The sequence below is a fragment of the Phoenix dactylifera genome, chromosome 13 (genome assembly GCF_009389715.1).
Source record: "Phoenix dactylifera cultivar Barhee BC4 chromosome 13, palm_55x_up_171113_PBpolish2nd_filt_p, whole genome shotgun sequence".
NCBI lineage: Eukaryota > Viridiplantae > Streptophyta > Magnoliopsida > Arecales > Arecaceae > Phoenix > Phoenix dactylifera.
Window position 1 is genome coordinate 8,901,170 of NC_052404.1, and position 22,329 is coordinate 8,923,498.

The window sequence follows — 22,329 nt, forward strand, 5'->3', positions numbered from 1 at the left end:
TGTCATCCGACCAGGAACATGGGCATGTTCGAATTCAAATTGACAACTTTGGTTAAGAGCTCATGAGATATCCACAACATAGATTTTGATGGAAGGCGGCTTTTCATTCCATTATGCTCCTAATTGACTTAAGATAAAAGCAACTTAATATAGAGAAATCTAGAAGGTCACCTGTGAAAAAATTGAGAGAAATCTTATTTGAAGAGTTCTAATTTATGCTTTCTTTTCGAATCATGCCAAATAATTATGATCAAATAAATGGTTCATCTACACAAAGGATGTATTTTATCCTCAAATAGACTGAATCTTTTCTATTTTTGAGTTTTTTTTAGGAGATAGAGACATTTTTGAGTTCATTGATACTTATTTAAGATCATATAGTTTTGCCTTATGAAATTTATGGTAGTTCTTTTCTTGAGAAAAAACATTTCAATTTTGGATAATAAAGACTAACTTGCTATATAATGGGACGTTACTCTCCGTCAAATACCCCATCCTCCCAAATTATCCAAGCAAAAAAACAATAGGCTACACCTATTGGACGCTAGCGATGGCTCCTGATATGAGTGATCATAATCCAACTGTGATCAGCGACGTTAAGCCGTCAAAACTGCGCCGGATTCACTCGACTACTGCGCTTCTAATTTAACGTCCTCGAAAATGATGGGCTCTGCTTCTCTGTACCTATCGACGAAGGTCGCTCGAGTCCTCGGAGCCGTCCCGGGCCGAAGCCTTCGAAGCCTCCCGAAACCCCGCGGTCTGGAGAGCTATCGATCCCTCAGAAACCTAAGGACGCCTCCGATCGCCGCCGGGATGGAAGACGAGGCCGGTCGAAAGCCGGCTCCTCCGGCCTTGGCCGCCTTCGCCGGAGTGACTAGGTCTAGGGTTTCGACCTCCGCGGGTGGAGGGCCGGGAGCGGGTGATTGGTTCGAGCTTTCTCCGTCGAGTGTCCTCAAGCTCCAGAAAGGGGACATCACCAAGTGGTTCGTGGACGGATCGACTGACGCGATCGTGAGCTCGCGAATCCCTTCTCTTTTCGTTTTGTAGTCGTTGAAATTGGAATTTTTGGTAAATTTCTCGTATCGAGTAGGAAATTGTTCTTGATCTAGTAATGACTATCCGAGCTCTCTAAACTTTCGCTAAATCCCTTCCATTTCTTTTCTAAAATCAAGAATCAGCTGTTTGAATTATTAAAGCGCCCGATTTGTCTTGCTGAACGTGGTTCAAGCTGGTTGATTGATGGTTAGGTTTTTTTCCCTCTGTCCACTTTAAGGTAGGTAGCGGATCAGTGTGTCGAGGCATCTAACTGGAGATTTATGTTTTTTTTTTTTTTTTTTAATAATTTGGTCCTTTCAGTTTTTCAGTGAAATTAGAAGTGGATTAGAAGCTGGTGGTGGCAAAAGAATGCGTGCTATTCACTTTGAGTCATCATATTAAGATCTGACAATGAAGAAACAGAATAATTGATAGTCACATTTGCCTCATAGGATTGATTCTTAACGTACATTATGTCCCAAACCTAAAAGATTGTAGGCCAAAACTGGAATAGTGCTCTTAATACCACATGCATTGATGTTGACTTAGTCCAAACCTACAAGATTATAGGCCAACAATGGTGCTGCTAAGTCAGTTGAATGATGACGCATTGATGAATTCTGGCCGAGACATGCATGTTATTTAGTAGAGTTGATTGATGAGTCGAGGAGACAATCTAGGTCGCTCTTAAAGCTAATCAACCTAATGAATATACAGCTGGGATTACATTTGTAAGTAGTTGCCAGTCATAAAATCTTATCTGACGACTTAACATTCTGCGATCTATATAGCATCCCAGTTTGGATATAACTGTGCATGTTCCTCGAAGCTAGGTATCGTATTTGAACTCCTTTAGGTATATCCAAGCTGGCTAAAATTTGTAAAGGCAGATGGTTTGCACAGAATTCATATATTGTCATGGAAATTATTGCGGTCTACTGAGAACTAGCGATAGAGGTCGATATATGCTGCTATTAGTCAGATGGATAAGTTAAAACATTCAGAAGAAGTTTGAGTCCATTGAAGTAAGTTGGTTCCAGCTATCTAAATTTCGCCTCAGAAAGATGAAGTAAGATGCAGAGGCACATAATAGATTTACCTGGTTCCCTTGCCCGACATAAAATGTCAAAATCCACCTTACTTTAACAATGCTTGAATTGATAAATGTTGGCTGTTAAAGAATTTCTGTTCACTTGGTTAGTGGGGGAAACTAGATTAACAGTTACTTAATTAATTTCTCATTTATTGCCTCCCCTGTCTTCTGAGCATGTTGCAATGACTAGGTGGTAATGGACTTTCTTTTGCAGGTAAATGCAGCTAATGAACGAATGCTTGGAGGTGGTGGTGTTGATGGAGGTAACAGATCAGAATGTTTTCTTAATAAGATTATTAAGTTAATTTTTCTGAGCTACCAATCCCCTGTCTCAGCCATACATAGAGCTGCTGGTCCAGAACTTCGAGAGGCATGTTCAAAAGTTCCAGAGGTCCGACCTGGAGTTCGCTGCCCCACTGGAGAAGCTAGGATTACTCCGTAAGCATCTCTAATAAGACTTTAACTATTTTATTGGGGCATTCTAATCCTTTTAAGGTACTCGTTGCAAAGTACACCGCGTATACTAAGTCATTAGAATTGTGCAGAGCTTTTCAGTTGCCTGTGTCTCATGTAATACACACTGTTGGCCCCATTTATGATGTTGATAAGCAGCCTGATGTTTCCTTGGGGAATGCATATAGGTAAACCCCCTGAAACCCAAGCCCCCTTCCTCTCTTTTCACCTTTTCGTAGGTGCAAACACAAGATGGTATGTGGTATGTTTAACATATTTGCAAACAGTACATTATAGTACAGTTCTAAGAATTTTGGCTCTTTTTTTCTGATTACAGAAACAGCTTGAGGCTTGCTAAAGAGAACAATATTCAGTATATTGCTTTTCCAGCCATATCATGCGGTGTTTATGGGTACACAATGACTAAGCTTCATATACGGCTTTGGAGATTGTGTTTGATCATGTCCAAGATCATATTTTCATTTCTTCAAACTTTGTGGCTTCAGTTTCTCTAACATGCCTTTTCACAGATATCCTTACAAGGAAGCTTCCAGAATAGCTATATCTAAAGCAAAAGAGTTTTCAGATGACTTTAAGGAGGTAACATATGTTTGTAACCTTTTTTTGAGTATAGGACCACAGTTGTTTGTATTTTAAAAAAAAATTGATATTTTTTTCCATCTCTGATAGTCATTTTGACATCCGTATGTCCAAAGTTCATCAATTAACATTTTCACCACATGATCAGAAAGAGTATAATCTTCCAGTCAATGACCTGGGGTCTGATATTTATATGCTCGTACTTAATAGAAGTGGGTACATCTCATAATGCATTTGTGGGATTGATACAATCCGTAAGTGTGGTCTACAAAGTCAACTAAAGAGAAATAGACGGCAAGCCTCAGCAAGAAAACTTTCGTAGATTTCATTGGATAATGGCATTTGGGGCCCTATGTATGCATCCTTTTATTTTGTTTCATAACAATAATAACAATATCTTCCTGTTCAGATTTATTGAATAATTACTAGCGTGAACTGATATCATATGCAACAGTTGTAGATTAAGGGTTAATTTGGTTGCAACATTTAGGTTAGTAGAAAGACAATTTTGGTGAGTTCTTAAGTTGGATATTAGCTAGCAGATCTGGTCCAAGAGTTTCTCAAGAACATTTTACATGTCCCAACTCAAAGCAACAACCCCCACCCCCACCCCCACCCCCCCTAACAACAAAAACACCAACACCATGGCAATAGCCATGACTATTATAATCCCACAGCAATTACCAAGCTACCACCATGAGGGACCCCTCTTTTTCCATCTATTTGAGTTTGCACATGCTTGCATCATAAGCTCCACCCTTGTACCACTGCCATATGAGCCTCAATCAGCTTTCATCCTTGACATAATGGGCACCTCTATTGCAACATCTATATGTTCCGTTGGCCTCTTATCCTAAGAGGCTAGCCAAAATGTATTATTTGGATTCGTTAACCCTGTATAAGTAACCAAGATCTTCCAAATGCACAACTGATATGGGACTAAACATACACCAGCACGGGCTCTCACATACTTTCCCTATTTAAGCCTTGGTTTTTTCGCTAGACTAAAGATCTAAATTCAATCACAAACACCACAATTAGCCTAGATCATCCCCACAAGGGCCCGTGCTATAGTTTCTCCTAATCCATATGAGCCATGGGCCAGGTCTGCTTTGATACTATTTGTAATGACCCAGAAGCTCACCCAAAAAAACTAATCGAAAGGTATTATTTAGATTCCTTGGTTCCAAGATCTCATAAACGCCCAAGCGATGTAGGACTAAACACACACCAACATGGGTTCTCCCAATTACAAGAGCTATTCTCACCAAAGTAACCTCGTGGCATTTGTATAGGTGATAGTTCTCTTGTATAAACCTTAATTCTGATGGCTGCTATTAAGTAAAAACTAAAGTATGTATCGAAGCTAGAACAAAAGATTCATGAAAAATCTCCTTTTCCACATTAGTTATTTTTCTGAATATGCATTTATGTGCAACTAAACATATTCAAAGAATCTGAAATATGGGAATTTTCCAGTAACAATTTTCACAATCGATATTTGATCAAGCCATTTTATTCCAAATATCATCTATTTATGAGATTATTTTTTATGCTGGCAGTATTTTTTTTTTTATTTTGCACTTCTGTGGGGGTGGAGGGAGTTAAATATGTAGACAGCTGAATTATTGTTGAGTGCTCTATAGATTCCATGTTTTCTAGGTTGCTTAGGTGTTCTTTTTTTTTTCTTTTGCTCCATCCCATATAATAGTATAAAATATTACACTTTTATGATAACAGATCAAAAGGTCGAAGATGAGACTAATTTCAATAGGTTTGTCCATAACTTTGAGATCTAATCATATGATTCACCATTGCACACCTTATGGTTGACCAGATATGCTGCAATAGCTAGAATACAACTGCAAATGTTGGAAATCTTAAGATCTTCTTTTTCCCAAAAAAAAAGACTATTAGCTGTCTCAAACATGCATAAAAGCCCCTGCTAACATGATTGGATAGCCTCTATATATAGGATATTCAGGAATGAAGGACAAAGTTATCAAGAATTAATTGGATTTGATCGATCGTGAATAGCATAAGCGAAGCAAATTGGATGCTTTAATTTGGGTCGAAGAATCTGAAACGAGAAGAGTAAAACATTGGTAAAAATGAATGAGGATTTGAGAAGTTGCAAATGTAGAGAGAACAGTCAGGAGATTTCTCTTGTGCTTAATGGCTCCAGAGGTGGTGAAAAAGGTTCATGTCACTTAAAGAGTAGATTGAGTTCCAACTCTCTTGTCTTTATTCCAAACTCGACCATGAGAAACCTGGAGAGGATTTAGAGCAGAAAGGGTTATGTTTCCTCTATGGCCTTCTTGCTATTGTTCAAGGAGCAGAGCAAATAAAATCTCAAAAGACCCCTCATAGTTCTTAATGATCTAGATGATGACCTTTCTCATTCTGGCCTTGTGATGGTTAGAATTAGATGTCCCTTTACTAGTATCTCCACTTTTCCTACGTGGATTAAGCAGAAAAGAAATCTTATTCAGGTTTATGCACTAGAATATCACCAAAGCTCAAGTTCTTAAACCTTAACATGTACTTATTGAAGAGATTCTGAAATTTACGAAAAAAGTTTTTAAATTTCCCAAGGACAGAAGGCTGATTTATGGTCAGCAATCTCAAACTAAGGTATAACAATAGGAAGTGACCTACAAGAAGGAAGTACAGTTAGTCGGGGAACTTGAACTATGATTTTTATCAGCAATAAATAATTGGTATTGATTACCAGCTTTCTATTGATTTTTTCTAGTGCTGATAAATTTCATGCTTGCTAGCTGCTCATGAATTAAGCTAGAATGGAAGATGAACTCACTGGTACTTGTGCAAGTGATCTAGCATACAATTCTTTCGGACCAATGAGGAACTGATACCTTCATTTTTCCAACATCAAGCATTTTAGATGGCATTCTTGTTGCCTGATATGACCTGAAATGATTTCAAAGTTCACGGATTGTGAAAAGGTTGAGCTAAATCTTTCTGCCGGTTGTAAAACTCTGTCATCCTTTTCTGTTTGTAATACCCTTCTCCTGACCGAGTTTTTTTTTTATCCTCCATTCCTGACCTCCTTTTGATGGAAAAGGGCCGATTGTTATTGTTGATCTTAATAAATTGACAGTCATGACAAATAAGGTGCATTGATATGATCCTGCTTGCTAGTCCTACCTCCTGACAATTAATTCTATACACCAATGCAGTTGGTTGAATGTGAACATAACTTACATCATTTTGCTGCAGGTATGTTTTGTTTTATTTTCAGATGATCTTTACAGGGTTTGGCTTGAGAGTGCTCTGGAGCTACTTTAGGAGTTTTGGTGCAACGGCCACTTCTCCATGACGTTTCTCCCACCTGTAAACCTTCAAGGTTTAAGATCTAAAGCAGCAGTAAATTGAGGTTAAGCCATGAGTACCAATATGATCTGTTTATCTGTCTTCTTCCTCTCTTTTTTTTTTTCTTTCCAAAAAACTGTTGTCTTTCTATTTGACTATATAGTACACCAAGTCCTGTACAAATTGAAATAAAAGCCGCCGGGCATGGACAAGAATTTGGAAGATAATTTTGTTTTATATATATTTGCTGGGAGCATGACACCAGCTGCTCGAGTCTTGGATTACTGGGCAAAAGATTCCAATAGTTGTGTGCGGAAAGGCTGGAGTCGTGGAAGCATTTTATCAGTAACCTAGTACCAGGGTATTTTGTGGTCTAGTACTTCAATAGACCTTCAAAAATGCCACAATAAGTTTGGGGTTGGACGTTTTCCAAACATGACCAGATGTTGAACTGAAGAACGTACGAGACAGCAGGAAGAAGTCTAGTCACCGGAAAGGAATACAAAATACAGTCTCTCATGGGATTTAGAAATACAGTTCCATTAGAGACGAAGAGTGGATTAGCATCCATGTACAACCTTCCACACTGGATTGTACTCCATGCTCAATAGAAATAAAATTAAAATCTTATAAGGCCCTTGGCTTTTATAAGATCTACGACATCACTGCATGCAAGCAAGAAACGAAAGCCAAACTATGATTTATAATGGTCCATGAAAGTTTCAATAGCTATCACCTCGCGATTGAGGTACGTCAATTGGGATCTTTCGCTGATTGATCTTCTTTCGTGATAGACAGCCATTTGATCGAACAATAACCACTTCAAAATTTGTGCCGATGCAATGGCCTCTTTCTTCCATCCATGCATAGATTTTGAAGCTGTTATTGCGGAATCCAACGGTTGCCGTCGCGAAAGAAGATGGACCATTCTTCTAAAGAGACAACCCAAATCATTTCCAAATACAATTACTGTGCGTGCAAATTAAAATATCATAATCCCGCCAGCTTAGCATTAGCAGAAAAAAGGAATTCAAATTAACAAAAAGAAAGAAAAAAAGGGTAAACCAACTGCAGCCGCGTGAAACCACTGATCAAAAAAACTCCAATCGTCAGCCTCCTACCGGCCCTTTGATGATGGTGGGTGCACCTAATATTGGTACTCTCCCTTCCCCACCGTCGGGTGACCTAGATTCCCCTTCGGCACCCACCGCCACCACACCATAAAATGACCTCCCAAGCATGCCGGGCCCCACCTCTCATCCTAGGAGTGGTAACTCTGTGGGTTCTTTTTGTCTACGTGAAATATCATATATTACTTAAAAAATCCGCCACGTCTCTACCTAATTTCCTTTCTTTATTTTTAAATTTCCTTTTTTTTTCTCTCACGTCATCGGAGCCCCGCTGTTGGCGGCGAGACATAAAAAAAAAAAAGAAAGATATTATTGGAAAAGGACAAAGAAAAAGGACGAAGATTCTTCTTTCCACGGATCATTCGAACTGCTTGCTACTCGCCCAGGCTTTCTTCGAAGCACGCAAACAAACACACACGGAGAGAGAGAGAGAGAGAGGATCCATATAAATTGAAGCCTTTTCTCCAATCCGAAGAAGAAAAGGGGCAATTGTGGTCCTCCTCGTCCTCTCTCCCTTTCTCCATTTCTACCTCTTATTAGATCTCAAGTTCCGAAATTCCTGAGATTTATTTATAGTTGATTCAGTTAATCTTTACTTGAATTACCCTTCGAATCTCGCGGGTGACTTCGAATCTCGCGGGTGAGCTGAATGAGGTGAAGTTTGCTGTTAACTGTCATCGATTTTTGTTTCTATTTTTGGATTAAATTTGATTGTAGGAAGTTTGATCTGATGGTGGGGACGTCCAGATCTTGGAACTGAGAGGGGATTCGTCGGAGTGGAGATGGGCGAGGGAGAGCGGTTCCAGCTGGGGACCGTTGGCGCGCTGGGCCTGTCGGTGGTCTCGTCGGTGTCCATTGTGATCTGTAACAAAGCGCTCATCAGCTCCCTCGGCTTCACATTCGGTGAGAGATCTCATGATTTGTAGTTCAGTTTTGCACTTCATGTTTTCTCCGGGAGAAATTTGATGGCTTTTAATTCGGCTTGACCGTAGCTTTTGTTTGTAAAGAACGTGAGATTGTACACTTGTGCATTGATTAGTATAGCGTTTTGGTAGTTCGGCGGAATGGATTAGGTTCTAATTGTTTCTTGTACTTTTTGTCCGATGCTATGTGGACATCTGTAGAGACCAATTGGTGGCTACTTGGGTTCGTTTGTTGCATTTTAGTTCTAGTTGTCTCCTAAAAGATCAGTTTTAGTCTAAAAGGTCTTTTTTCGGATTCACTAGAAGAATGCTTTTCCAACGCTTGACATCTATCGAGGGTCTTATTTGGTTTGAAATTTAAGGAACTTGATAGATCTGAACATATGCAAAGTTGGAAAGTTCCGGCCATTGGTCGGTGGTCAAGTCAACCAGAGGTAGTTATGGGATCAAATGTTTTTATTTAAGTTTATGAAGTTGAAAAACTATCAGCTGCAAAAAAAAAAATAAAAAAATAAAAAAATCAAGATGATAAAAGTACTCGATACATACAGAGATGGTTGGTTTTAGGTTCTGAACAACAGATGAAACAGCCCAAGTCACACTATAGATTGAAAAGCTTCAAAGGTTTGCTAAAACCCATTCAATATCTTGAGAAACCATAATTTTATCAAAATACTGAAGACAACAAAGACAACGATGTATGACACCAAAAAGAGAATGTAGGATGTTTCAAGATGAGATATTTTCTACATGGATGGGTGGGAGTCTGGGACACTGTCACTACTCATTCTACTTGTCAAGTAACTACTATTATGGCTGTGTAGAAGGAAACATAGGATGAGAGAGAGGAAGTACAGGAGGTCTTGAATGCAAATACAGAAGGAGATGAAGATAAGAAGCTGACTTATCCATTGGACTTAAAAATGGCATTGAACAAGAGGTGAATCATGGAAATCCAAGGTTATTTTTTTAACACTGTCGTTTGCTATGTATAGCACCACATGTTATCCCTTGACAATTGAGAGTTCTAAAGATCTTGTTTCGTTATTTCATAAGATGGATCCTATGGGGACTAAGGAAGCCATACACCATAGGTCTGTTTTGGAAGGAAATTTGCAGTAAAGATACTGGCATGTGGTGCTTAGATTTTCAATAATCTCATTAAAAATATGCAGAAATGAGTACATTTGCACTTGTGTGCTTATTACTTTCAAACACAAGCACAAGTAATAAGATATAGACTAAACTTTTCCTCTCCTTGTAATGAGAACAAGCATGAAGCTGGAGCATAAGATCAAAGAACTGGATACAATGTAGTACGCAAGCAGTTGACTGATTTCAATTTGCAAATTCCCATACTGCAAGAATAAAAGAGATTTCTATGTCATCGTAAACTAGCACAAAATTATTGACAAAAGGGATATGCTTGTATGGATAATATTGTATTAGTTCATTGGCCACTTGCAGTTGTTTGAAGTTTGAACAGAATTCATTTATATTTACAAGTTGAAAGCATATATTTGTGAAAATGGATGGCACTTGCATGGAAGGCGGAATTATTCAACCTAGTTTCAAGATGTCGGTGTTTGTTTACATGCATAGACAATTTAAACATGTTTGCTCTTCAAGGACAATGCAAAGAAACATTTCTCGTTCTTGCTTGAATGTAGTATTTCATTTCTTAAACTTTAACAAGATGATGGTAATTTTGGTTTGATATTGTGAGGATCCGTGCGGGCGTGTGTTTAGTCCCACATTGGTTATTCGCCGAGAAGATTTTGGATACTTATACAGGACCAAGAAATCCAAAAATACGTTTCAGCTAGCCTTTTTAGATTATCAGAGTGAACTCGGCCCATAGCCTATGTGGACTAGGAAACACTGAAGTATGGGTTCATGGAGGCTGACCACGGGCTGATCGTGGTGCTTGTGATTAGATTTGAATATATTTGAACTCTTAGCTTGACGAGAATGTCATGGCTTGAATGAGAGGAGTATGTGGGACCCGTACGGGCGTGTGTTTAGTCCCACATCAGTTATTCGCCGAGGAGATCTTGGGTACTTATATAGGAGCAAGAAACCCAAAAAATACCTTCCGGCTTGCATTTTGGGGTGAGGTTCTACGTTGTTATAGATATACAAAACCAACTCCTCTCACCTGCTTTGTTACCTTGTAGTAGCACTCTGAGAGTGACCAAAAGAATTAAAGTCTGCACAATATGGGTGTTCTTTTTTGTAATATTTTTCCTTTAAGTAGTTTTGGAGACATGAATTTGTCTTTTTTGTGTATAGTTACAACATTGAAGGTTCTACAGTTCGGAAAGCTTGCATTTTTATCATTTTTATCTTTGATTTGCAGCCACCACTCTGACAAGTTGGCATCTCCTGGTCACTTTCTGTTCTCTTCATGTGGCACTGTGGATGAAACTATTTGAACATAAACCTTTTGATGCAAGGTTGGTAATGGGCTTTGGAGTACTTAATGGAATCTCTATTGGGCTTTTAAACTTAAGCCTGGGTTTCAACTCTGTCGGTTTTTATCAGGTAGACTTTATCTTCTTATTCTTCTTTTACTGAATAATATATTTTCAAACCATCTTGCTTTGAACATTCCATGGCTAAATGCTTGTTGCATAAGATGATGCGTCAGCAGCAATCTCTGGATTTCATGCAATTTATTCTGACAAAAAGACAATATTAACCTTGCTACTTTTTTCATCTATTATGTTTGATATTTGAATTTTACAAATGTTATTGAGGGCACAATATTTATATTCCATATTGGGAAGATGCCATTATGGAATAACTTACGTTCCTTGTTAACTAGTAGAACTACTTCCTTAATTTATTCATGCGATATTACTGCTTGTCAAGGGATGGAGGGAAATGGAGCCTTAATATATTTCCTCTTGATGTAAAGGATAAAATTTTATGCTGACCTCTTGATTGATGCTGTAACTACTTTTTTTCTTTCTTTCTTTCTAATCTAATGTGAATCATTGTGCTACTTCTGGCTATAACCCTTGCTATGTCTGCAAAATAATACTGCTGAAATTTTTATATTGTTTTTTAATTTGTTGGATGGCTTTCTTACATATCCTTCTCACTTCAGATGACTAAGCTGGCAATCATTCCGTGCACTGTTTTATTGGAGACTCTTTTTTTCAAGAAGAAATTCAGGTCTGTATTCCATACCTATTGAAACCAAAATATTTTTTTACTGATAATCAGTATGTTATTTCATTCCACATTATTACAAATTCTCTTCTTACACCAAAGTGGTACAGGATCAGACAGTAAATGCTACTAAACTGAACCCAATAAATTAACAGAATCATGTGTCTATTTCAAGCTAATGGATTATGTCCTCTTTCAAATCTGTAAACCAAACAAACCTACACGCTGATTTGTATTTGACTATACAAGTAGGGAAAAATAAGCTGAAAGAGCATATGCAGTCGCTGAGCACTAAAAACCTCTAACCTTTGGTCTTTATGGGAATGACTAGATAGTACATTCGGGTTGCTAGTTATGGATCATTTGAAACAAATGTACATCTAACTGTGCCAAATATGTATTGAGTGAGTAAAAGCTTTGCCAGATTGTTCAGGGATTTCTTTTGCAATGAACCACATAAATTTTTCCCTGCTGTTTGTCTAACTATAACCAGCCTCACAATATTTACTTGCTGGCACCTTTTAACATACCACTTATGTTGTCTGATACATGTTTGATCTTGAATCTTATGAGATGTTTGTGATTTATTTGATTAATATATTATCTTCGTTATTGCAGTAGGAGTATCCAGCTCTCACTTGTCTTCCTTCTTTTGGGTGTTGGAATTGCAACTGTGACAGATCTGCAGCTCAATGTCCTGGGATCTATATTATCTCTGCTTGCAGTTGTTTCTACTTGCATTGCTCAGATTGTATCCTTAAGTAATAACCTTGACAAGACTATTTGCAGTATTATCAGCAGTTCCAATTTGATCATCTTAAACTGAAATCTTGATGTTATCGTATCACCAGTGAATCGTGGTCTTGATTTTTGTTATAGACCTTAACCCGTTCTTCTCAGATGACCAACACTATTCAGAAGAAGTTTAAGGTGTCTTCGACCCAACTTTTGTATCAATCTTGTCCTTATCAAGCACTGACCCTATTTGTCGTCGGTCCATTTCTTGATGGGCTTTTGACGAACCAAAACGTTTTTGCTTTCAAGTACACACCTCAAGTTCTGGTAAGTAATTACAAAACCATGTGGTGAAGTATCTGTATCTCCTTTTGCATAATATTGTTTTCTATCTTTATATTTCTTTTCTGTTGCAGATTTTCATTGTGCTATCATGCCTAATATCGGTCTCCGTCAACTTCAGTACATTTCTTGTAATTGGAAAAACATCACCCGTCACCTATCAAGTCTTGGGTCATCTGAAAACTTGCCTTGTCTTGGCTTTTGGCTATGTTTTACTTCATGATCCATTTAGCTGGAGAAACATATTTGGAATTCTAATTGCATTAGTTGGGATGATCTTGTATTCTTATTTCTGCACAATTGAGAGCCAGCAAAAAGCTAGTGAAGCATCTGCTCAGATATCACAGGTACCACAGGCCTTATCTATCCTGTATGCTGCATCGCTTTTCAGATTTTGACCCCTTGAATATGTCCTTGATCATGAGAGGTCATTTTAGAATCTGGCTTTGTTCACACATTACATGATCACTAATGCTTACTAAGGAGCTAGCTAATATTTAGATATATTGTGGCTGCAATCTGGACTGTTTTCCCAATTTTATGCAGTTGGAAAGTAAAATAAGCCACAATTTCTTGTGCTGCTGAAAGATCTTTACAAGTATAGATATTTACAAGCATAAATATCCTGATAAGACATGCATGTATGGAGAACGGGGACCTTTGATATCTGCCTGTGCTGTAGTAATAATTTGGAGCAGATAAAAACATGGCAGTATGCAATTTATATCAATCAGCACTAATATAGGGAAACATGACAGGCCAATTGTAATGGTGTAATATCCATCAACAGGGTCAGACATTTTTGAATGTTAAATTCACCTCCATCATCAGTGGCTGTGTAGTTGCCATAGACATATGTTGTGATGGTCTAGCTTTATCAATAGCAACATTTTGTTGTCAAGCGCAACCAGTAATTGATGATTCAGACAATATCTGTAGACTTGATTTTCTTACTAAATATGAAACTAAACTCGCTTTTTGCTCATTTGATTAAATTCAATACCCACTTTCCCCCGAAGGTAACTTCTTTGATTGCCTTCAGCTGCTGCCTGTAGTGTATAAATGAATTTACAAGGTGGGTGATGCTTCTAAAGGTGGTTTTTGGGGTTCAAGGTTTTGATCTATATATTCTTGATTAGCTTTCTAAGTTGAGATTGTTGCAAGACTTCTGCTTTTTTTTTTCTTCTTTTTCTCATTGTCCTTTAATGCTTTAGTTGTATGAAGAGTGTTTGTTCAATTAAAGTCAGACTATCAGAATATTACTTCATACTTGATGATTTGAACAGACTGTCTTCAACTAAATTTTTCTATTTCTCTAACCTTTATCAATTTGAAACTTGATATTTCATCACATTTGTTGAATACTTATGTGCTCTCTTTTCCTTTGCCAATTTACGTAAATATTTCAGGTAAAAGAAAGTGAGTCTGATCCTTTACTCAATGTTGAACATGGACCTGCTGTAGCAACTGATGGTGCTGCTCCAAAAGCCCCAGTATGGAGCTCAAATAAAGATTTGCATGCATGAAAAAAATATGCCTTGATCTACACCATCATACATGGATCTAAATTTACTCGGATGCTGTTATATTATAGGGGTTAGAAGAGGTGACCCCACCTGCTTTGTACAATCATATCAAATTTGACAAATTCAGTACCCAGAGAGCTGGAACAACCAAATGTGTTTTCCTATGCATTTTTTGCTACGTTTGCAAGTCAACAGTAAAGAATTTAATTCTTGTTCATGGGGTACTGCCCCAAATTATGATTTTAAATCCAGTCATTGCACTTGCTCAATAAAAGCAAAAGCTTTTCTTCCCGCCTCTGATTCACAATCAAATCATTTTTTACAAATCCAGTACCTGAGGGCTGAAAGGACTCATACATTTTTTCTATGCTCTTGTAAGTAGCAGCAAAATGTCTTTTATTCTCATTCCTGAGGAATTGCCCCAAATCATGAGACTTTTGTCCTGTACTATAATAGCCAAAGTTCTTGGTCTCTTTGCCTTCTCATTTTCTATAACAGGCCCAGCTGAAAGTCTCTTATTTCTTAAAAATAGTCCTGTTTACTGCTGACTTATAATCTGTAGAGGTAAACATTCTTCTAATTGACGAATTCTGAGAATTATGTTTTACAACAAATCAGATGAAACTATTTATGCCTGAAAGTTCCTGATTATCAGTACAAAAAGAAAGAAAAATCAATATTTTTTTTCACTCTGTAAAACTGTAAAGTTTGATTTCTTCTCTCTCTTTTTTTATTATTTTTCTTGGTAGAAGATATCTTCTCTTATTTGAGCAGCCATATGTAAAGGCCAGGCAGTGGAGTGGCGAGGTTATATGCTAAGTATGCAGCTCAAGCGGCAGATTGGAGGTATTGTCTCTGCATGAATCCAAGCTTTCCTTGCATCAGCTTTGTGAACAGCGGACCAATTTGCAATCGAATACAGAAGAAAGCTAGCTGCATTAATTGGCCTACCAGTATGTGTACTCTGATGCCACTGTGTGGATCTATAGCAGGGCCACGTAATCATGCCATCTTACAAATTTTGGCTAGTGACACATCTTTCAAGGCCCAAGATAAGGTGTCCATATCCTAAGGAGACATTCAAATCTCGTTCGCTGACAGGATAGAGATTGAACTGGTTAACTTTATTCTCACTTTTGTTCGATATTTACAGCTGGGATGACCGTCGTCCAAACAACCCAGCAGGAGACTCCCAGTTACCGGCTTATTAAACGAATGTTGAGATCCTCCCTATTCCCTTCATCTCCTAGGTTAGGGGCGCGATCGACGAAAGCCAAGTTGAATAGCTAAAAGCTCAAGCTCAACTCGACTAAAAGTCTTTTGGGGTTAAAATTCAATTCGAGATCGATCGAGCCTTCCGATTCAAGTTTGAACTCGACTCGAAAGAAAAAGAGCAAAACTCAAAATCGATGCGGCTTGATTCGAATATCAACCGAGCCATATTCGAACTTGAGATCGAAATCGAATTCGAGCCCATAAGCGTTAGATACTAGGCTTAGAAACTTTGTGTTGCAGCATGGCTAGATAAAGGATTATAAGAAATAGAAACAAAAATAAAATAAATAGTAAGGTTGTAAGTTTTAATCGAACCGTGGGTGTTCTAGCCATCCAGTTTTGTTTCTCTAAAAAAATGGGATTGTGATCTTATTCGGAACCTTTGAAATCTATCCACATGATGGGAGAAGAAGACAAAGAAAAAACAATGAAGAAAAAAAAAGTGCAAAAAAAAAAAAAGAGAAAAAAAAGAAGGGGAGAAGGAAAAAAAAGAAAGAAAGAAAAAAAAAATTAGAGGAAAGAGAAAAAGAAAAAAAAATAGAAACAAGAGGATAAGAGAAAGAAAGAAAAAAATAGAAAAGCAAGCAATGTAGAATAAATAAAGAAAGAAATAAAATAAAGTTAGAAGGAAGAAAAGGAAGTAAAAGAAGTAGGAAAAATAGAAAAAAATAAAAAAATAAAAAATAAATAAATAAAGGAAGGAGGATGGAGGGTACCAATCTGGATGCCATAACGAACTTGATAGTGGTGTGTCCCATTTCAGAAAAATTTGGAAGACTTTTAATTCATAGGATTTAAAACTTTGATAGATAGTACTTTACTACTCTGACAATATATCTAATTGTTTTAGCACCATGAATCTAGATTTGTAGTTAGATTTTTTTTTTCAATGATATATAAGCAAAATTTAACTATCAAACCTAGGCTTCCGATTGTCCAAGGCCGGTAGAACGAAGTCGTATCTCAAAAAGCTCAATTCGACCGACCACAAACCAACCTAACCAGTTCGTATCTCCACTATTATGATACTCGGCACTATAAATTGCCCGCGGCTGCCTCCCATCTTCCACGGTACCGCAGCTGCTCTCTCCTTCCAAAACTTCCCATCGAACGATCCGCTATGGCTCTCCGCGCCATCGCCGGTAAGAAAACCCTAACACTAGGGCTAGGGTTTGGGCCCAGCGGCGCCGCCGCCGCCGCCTCCTTCCCAGGGCTGGGTTCGGGGCTCCACGCCCGGGGCCTCGTGACCTTCTCGCTGCCGGACCTCCCCTACGACTACGGTGCCCTCGAACCCGCCATCAGCGGCGAGATCATGCAGCTTCACCACCAGAAGCACCACCAGACGTACATCACCAACTACAACAAGGCCCTCGAGCAGCTCGAGGAGGCCATGACCAAGGGAGACTCCTCCAAAGTCGTCCACCTCCAGAGCGCCATTAAGTTCAATGGCGGAGGTCCGTAATCTTCCCGTGTTCTCGTCATTCTCTCTTAGTTTCTTCGTTTTGGATTGGAATATGGGTTGAATGGGAAATCTTTGTATCATCATTTTTGACTGGGCTTTAGGGTTTCTTGATTTAGTTCTTCTGGGTTCCCAGCTCAGATTTGCTTTCTTAGTTATAAATTGAGAATTCGTTGCTCAATTTTATAAGATGCTTTGGGATTCTTCCACGATTTGAGGTTTTATCTTCTTTTTCTGCAAAATAAGTTCTTTATTTACTAGGTTAAATATACTAATCTAATTAAAGCTTCCTATGTCTTGAGCGCAAATGACGGGAACGATAAGCTGGTCTGTGTAGAAAAGAATGTGTGTTTATGACTTAGGACGAATCTCTAGTTGTATCAAAGCCAGTTTGGCTCTATTGCTTTGTGTGTCATGATTTCTATTATTATACCTCATGATGTATCTGTTTCGGAGCAGGGGTGGGTTAATAAGTTCTAGAAGTAATATTGGATCTTCATTTTTTGAGCAGGAAGTTACCAATTGACATGGTTTACTTTATTACCTTTTAATTGTTGGAAATCTGCTTTAGATTCACAGTTTGTATGTCTTAGTCTGAGCTATTTTAACAAATTTATATTTTTCAGGTCATATCAACCACTCAATCTTCTGGCAAAATCTCAAGCCTGCCAATGTATGTGTTTTCTCCACCATCCACGAGTTCTGCAATTTCCCCATTTTGTGAAGCATCCTGGTCTCTGTGATCATGTTCCATTCTCGCAAAAATTCTTACAGGAAGGTGGAGGTGAGCCTCCACATGGCTCACTTGGGTGGGCCATCGATACGGACTTCGGTTCATTAGAGGCTTTGGTGAAAACGATGAATGCAGAAGGCACAGCTTTGCAGGGATCTGGATGGGTGGTGAGTTTGTCTAGCTTATGAGAGTACTACTTGTTTTACTTCATGGACATACCAGGTCCACCTTTTTGTGTATGCTGGATGCCTTACTGTTTTTTTCCTTGCTCTCTCAACAGTGGCTTGCTCTGGATAGGGAGGTGAAAAAACTTAAGGTTGAAACAACTGCAAATCAGGTAAACTTTATGAGGTTTGTTAACTCATGATTTTTCTGAACTGAAATTAATTGTAGTGCAGAGTTTATTGTTTATTATGACCATGGAGTTTTATATGTACTGCTAAATTTGTTTCACACTGATTATAGGAAAGTGCTTTCTGAATATATGCCAAAAAAGTAGTAGTCTGAGATGATTGTTAGAATGAAAATGAGTAGAGAAGAAAGACAAAAGACACTTTGATGTAGGTCCGAAATAATGCAAATGAATAGAATGGATATTTTGTGTGATATTTCCATTTTTTATATTGTGCCGACACTATTCCATCATTTTGACGTTTCTGTGCCAAAACTTTTGCTTCTGCCATTGTATAATTCTTGGATTGATGCCATGACAACCCCTCCCCCAACCACTACCAGAGACACAGACACAAGAAGAAAGTGAACTTGAGTTCCTGGGCCACAGATTTCGGCAAAAGTTTTCTTGGAATATCCCACGAGTGATACATATAATCGGTTCTCTGTTGATTTTTCCTTTCTTTTCTTTTTTTTGAGAAAAGTTGTGTCTGACATATAAATAATTGTTTCATTAAAAATGTGCCGCTTAATTTCTGATTTGCTTGTCTGGGTGTAATGCACTTACATTTTTCCGTTCTAATGTAAAATTCATGTGAAATCAGTTTTTTGTGATGTGGTTTATCTCATTGAGATCCCAAAATCAATAACTTCATTGGCTGATTGTTACAACTAGTTAAACTTTTTGGTTTATATATCTGGAATCACCTATTCATTTGCTTTATAATTGCTTGCTCGTGTGAAATGCATTTCGACATGCACAAGCATGCATGTTTGTCGAACTCTTGCTTTTGTCCTAATTTTAAGTCACTTGACATTCTTTTCTATCTAGTTTGTTGATATCCTATTATTTCATCACTACATGCAAAAATCGGTGGCTGACTAATGCATTACACAGGATCCACTAGTGACTAAGGGAGCAAATTTGGTTCCTCTACTTGGTATAGATGTGTGGGAACATGCATACTACCTGCAGGTAAATGATGTGCCTTCTGAATCTTTGCTTGTAAATGGCATTAGTGTTTGGATTTTTTTATGAATGTTTGTGTGGTGAATGGGTGCATGTGCCATGCATACACTCATTACTATGTTACAAACTGGAGAACTAGCAGAAAACAAAAGCCTAGGAGGAGTTGGAAAGTAATCTATATCGTAAGAATACAGGACTCTAATAACTAATAGTTGGTGGAAGGAAATGGTAGTAGAACGTAGCTGCTGGATGAACCAAATTATTTTACCCGTATTTTTGTCCTACCTTCTTTTTTCAAAAGGCAAGGAAAGCCTCAACCTTATCCAACTTGGAGCCTCTTCGTGCCTTACTTCTCTATTGATCTGACCCTAAAGGGCTCGATTAATACAGAGAGTCAAGGTGCGAATTGGCAGTTGAAAAGGCTTATTCCTCCACATCACTTCTAGTTCTATTGTAAGAAAGATTCCTTTTTTATGTGGAAAAGACCCGTATCAATAGTATCTTGAATTGGCATTAGATCAAAGCGATTATGGAATATAATTTGCTGCGTAACAAGTTGGTTTGTAGTCATGCCCCTGATTTAGTCTTGGTTAGAACAGAACTACTCAACTTTCAGTCCAGTTTCCTAAAGCTAATCCTGATCTTCAGACTGAGTTAGCTGTGGGCTTGAAGCTGAACCCAACCAGAAGACTTGATCAGACCTGAGTGAAAATAGTTAAGAAGTTTGGCTCCACCATGTACCTCATCATAAATCTGATACAGTCCTATTAGCAGAAAAGGTTGGGTACAAGTCCATACTTTTGCCTTGAATATATGTCTTATGCTGTTTCTGACAGTGTCTATTCTTCTTCTTGATGGACCTAAGCACCTAACAATATAAACAATGATATGTGTGAGTCGTTTTGAAAACTCGATTTTAGTTTTGGTCAAGCCAAATGATTGTTGATATTGGTAGTTTTAGCAGTTTCTCTTGAGTTTTAGAGTTTTTTTGTCCAACCACCCCCATCCCCTCCCCCCACAAAAAAAGGAAGTTAAAAAAGGAGTCGAGCAAATGCTATAGGGTTCGGTATTGCATTATTCGTAACCTTTGGGCATTATGTACAGTTCGAGTGATTGAAACTTTTAAATACTGTTAAAACTATTAAACATATAGAACTTTGAAAATAAAGAAAAATATTGCAAAAACAACAGAAGTTTTAGTACATTTTACGAAAATAATCTGAGACTTGCTATGTATACTTGCACATGTAGGCGAGAAAAGCCTGCATGCATGCACAAGAGGCCACCTAGTCTGTAAGATTTGCTAAAGTTCTTTGATTGCCTAAACCAGTTAATTATAATTGGCTAAATTAATGGATGTTGAAGATCTCACCTTGGCCATCAGTTGGTATGCTCACTAGCCCATACACCTTCACCTTCTCATTCGCAGCCAATCCGGCCATGATGCCCTTACCAACGGACTGCTTACAGCTGACTTGGCATTGCCCCTTTGTCGCCTCTAGGTGCTGCTTCCACCATGATGGCATCACCGACCCAAGCTACTTTGACTCATTGGCGATGCCGGATGAGGGAGTAGGAGCCTCAAGGGTGGGTTGCATGGAATGGCATCAGTATTATGTTTAGCAAATGAGGGCTGCGAACCTGTCAGCGGCGGCAGAGAAGCCTGTTACGAATTGTAGAGGAGAAGGTTGTAGAGGTTGCTGATGATGGGAAGCCTGCTTGATTATGGAAGTTCAAGGGATAGTTGGAGGTAGCTGATACATTGTAGGCCATCCATGCTAGTTGATTGGGACCATGACAGGAGCAGCAGTCAACGAAGGCGGCGAAGGGGCTACACAATGTCAACTGGAAGGCATACAGAACCAGTGGTATGGGCATCGTGGGTGAAGCAGCTGTGAATGGATATGGAGGTGGATGGAATAGCGAGCATAGCAGCTGATGGCTGAGGAGAGCTTCGTTGTCCATTCACTAGTGTGCCTCTCATGCATGAGGAAACTGTTTAGTCAGTCATCATTGACAGGTCAGGGCAGTCCCCAACAACTTCAGCCAATTTTGAAGACTGTAGCCTCCTATGCACACACGTACACTTCCCTCTCCTACATGTGCGAATACAACCAGCAAGCCTTAAATATATCCCATTCTCTATGCTTCGGTTATTTTCTAACTCTTAATGGAATCTAAGCAAGGTTTACTGGATCTCGGTAGTATAAATTTAAAACATTAATATACTTTGAAACACATCTTCATGATTTGACATGGGCTAACAATTGATATGATTTGTACCCTGCATTGGGAAATATTGTTCCTAAATGCTTAAAAAAGGGAAATATTCTTCCTGCATTCTTGATTTTATAACTTGGGAGCAAGCAAAGTTTGTAGCAAAGCTGCAATAATCCGGAATGCCTGCACTTTGGCTAAAACCTGGAAGAAACATTAAGCCTTGGTATGGGTGGATCAAGCCTACAATATTCTCAGGGATTCCTATGATTGTGAAGATGCATTTGCTTGTTGACTGAGTATTCATTATCCTGCTTGCCTTGCTGGGATGCCATGCAGATGCATGATGGATGTCCGGATTTTGTGTCATGACTTGTTGGTGTGTTTATCAACAAATTAGCTGCATATGAAGTTTTTCTTCCAGCAGTTTGATAAATCTTATAATTCAAGTTTTGCCAGCATGCTCCTCCCTAGGCTTTGTATGATGTGCTGAACTTTTTATCTCTTCATTTGGTGCAGTACAAAAATGTGAGACCAGACTATTTGAAGAACATATGGAAGGTCATGAACTGGAAATATGCCAGTGGAGTCTACGAGAAAGAGGTTGCTTAATGTGAGCTTTCGTGTGAAGTTCCCACCTTTCGTGTTTACCATGAGCACACTTTTGTATTAAATAAGATGGGCCTCTCCTGGAATAGATGCTTGTTTAATTTTTATACCACCTGAAAGAAACAGCATCGGCTGCTAACGCCATTGGCCTCGCACACGATCGACTGTTTGTAGCTCCTAAAAGAGCTGTTCGCATGTCAAGCTAGCAGCTGATATGTCATGTTAATATTAAGAGTGCAATCTTTTTGAGCGGTAAGTGTTTCGTGTGTGAACCTATAGCATATTAGATGACAAAAGAGCAATCGGCGATCTAGGGCCCTATCGCATGG

General features: G+C 38.5%; 3 protein-coding genes across 5 annotated transcripts; all 3 read left to right on the forward strand.

The window, feature by feature from the left end:
* Positions 1-585: 585 nt before the first annotated feature.
* On the forward strand, positions 586-6,787 carry LOC103720404 (macro domain-containing protein VPA0103-like). Its single transcript, XM_008810088.3, has 7 exons — positions 586-1,011; positions 2,343-2,391; positions 2,464-2,566; positions 2,674-2,769; positions 2,919-2,993; positions 3,112-3,181; positions 6,422-6,787. Exons 1-7 carry the CDS (start codon positions 661-663, stop codon positions 6,488-6,490), a joined length of 813 nt encoding a protein of 270 aa, XP_008808310.1. The 5' UTR covers positions 586-660; the 3' UTR covers positions 6,491-6,787.
* Positions 6,788-8,015: 1,228 nt separating this feature from the next.
* LOC103720405 (UDP-xylose transporter 3) lies at positions 8,016-14,638 on the forward strand. 3 transcript variants are annotated; one of them, XM_008810090.4, is made up of 8 exons: positions 8,016-8,284; positions 8,392-8,547; positions 10,927-11,111; positions 11,680-11,747; positions 12,363-12,495; positions 12,645-12,806; positions 12,896-13,168; positions 14,231-14,638. In XM_008810090.4, the coding sequence occupies exons 2-8, from the start codon at positions 8,427-8,429 to the stop codon at positions 14,345-14,347; spliced, it is 1,059 nt and encodes a 352-aa protein (XP_008808312.1). In that variant the 5' UTR covers positions 8,016-8,284; positions 8,392-8,426; the 3' UTR covers positions 14,348-14,638. The 3 variants fall into 3 exon arrangements, with proteins under 3 accessions (XP_008808312.1, XP_008808311.1, XP_038988909.1); XM_008810089.4 differs by having other exon boundaries at positions 8,017-8,298; XM_039132981.1 differs by lacking the exon at positions 8,016-8,284 and having other exon boundaries at positions 8,374-8,547.
* Positions 14,639-16,607: 1,969 nt separating this feature from the next.
* On the forward strand, positions 16,608-22,228 carry LOC103720416 (superoxide dismutase [Mn], mitochondrial). Its single transcript, XM_039132982.1, has 6 exons — positions 16,608-17,076; positions 17,708-17,754; positions 17,856-17,981; positions 18,095-18,151; positions 19,103-19,180; positions 21,911-22,228. Exons 1-6 carry the CDS (start codon positions 16,743-16,745, stop codon positions 22,001-22,003), a joined length of 735 nt encoding a protein of 244 aa, XP_038988910.1. The 5' UTR covers positions 16,608-16,742; the 3' UTR covers positions 22,004-22,228.
* The last annotated feature ends 101 nt before the right edge of the window (positions 22,229-22,329 follow it).

What these genes read in the sequence shown, in the direction of transcription:
- LOC103720416 (XM_039132982.1), top strand. Translation starts at nt 16,743, where the DNA reads ATGGCTCTCCGCGCCATCGCCGGTAAGAAAACCCTAACACTAGGGCTA. An exon ending in AAAATCTCAAGCCTGCCAAT is followed by an intron (nt 17,755 to 17,855) that starts GTATGTGTTTTC and finishes AAATTCTTACAG; the next exon opens with GAAGGTGGAGGTGAGCCTCC. An exon ending in TGCAGGGATCTGGATGGGTG is followed by an intron (nt 17,982 to 18,094) that starts GTGAGTTTGTCT and finishes CTCTCTCAACAG; the next exon opens with TGGCTTGCTCTGGATAGGGA.
- LOC103720405 (XM_008810090.4), top strand. Translation starts at nt 8,427, where the DNA reads ATGGGCGAGGGAGAGCGGTTCCAGCTGGGGACCGTTGGCGCGCTGGGC. An exon ending in ACTCTGTCGGTTTTTATCAG is followed by an intron (nt 11,112 to 11,679) that starts GTAGACTTTATC and finishes TTCTCACTTCAG; the next exon opens with ATGACTAAGCTGGCAATCAT. An exon ending in CTACTTGCATTGCTCAGATT is followed by an intron (nt 12,496 to 12,644) that starts GTATCCTTAAGT and finishes CGTTCTTCTCAG; the next exon opens with ATGACCAACACTATTCAGAA.
- LOC103720404 (XM_008810088.3), top strand. Translation starts at nt 661, where the DNA reads ATGATGGGCTCTGCTTCTCTGTACCTATCGACGAAGGTCGCTCGAGTC. An exon ending in AGGTGGTGGTGTTGATGGAG is followed by an intron (nt 2,392 to 2,463) that starts GTAACAGATCAG and finishes CCCCTGTCTCAG; the next exon opens with CCATACATAGAGCTGCTGGT. An exon ending in GGAGAAGCTAGGATTACTCC is followed by an intron (nt 2,567 to 2,673) that starts GTAAGCATCTCT and finishes AGAATTGTGCAG; the next exon opens with AGCTTTTCAGTTGCCTGTGT.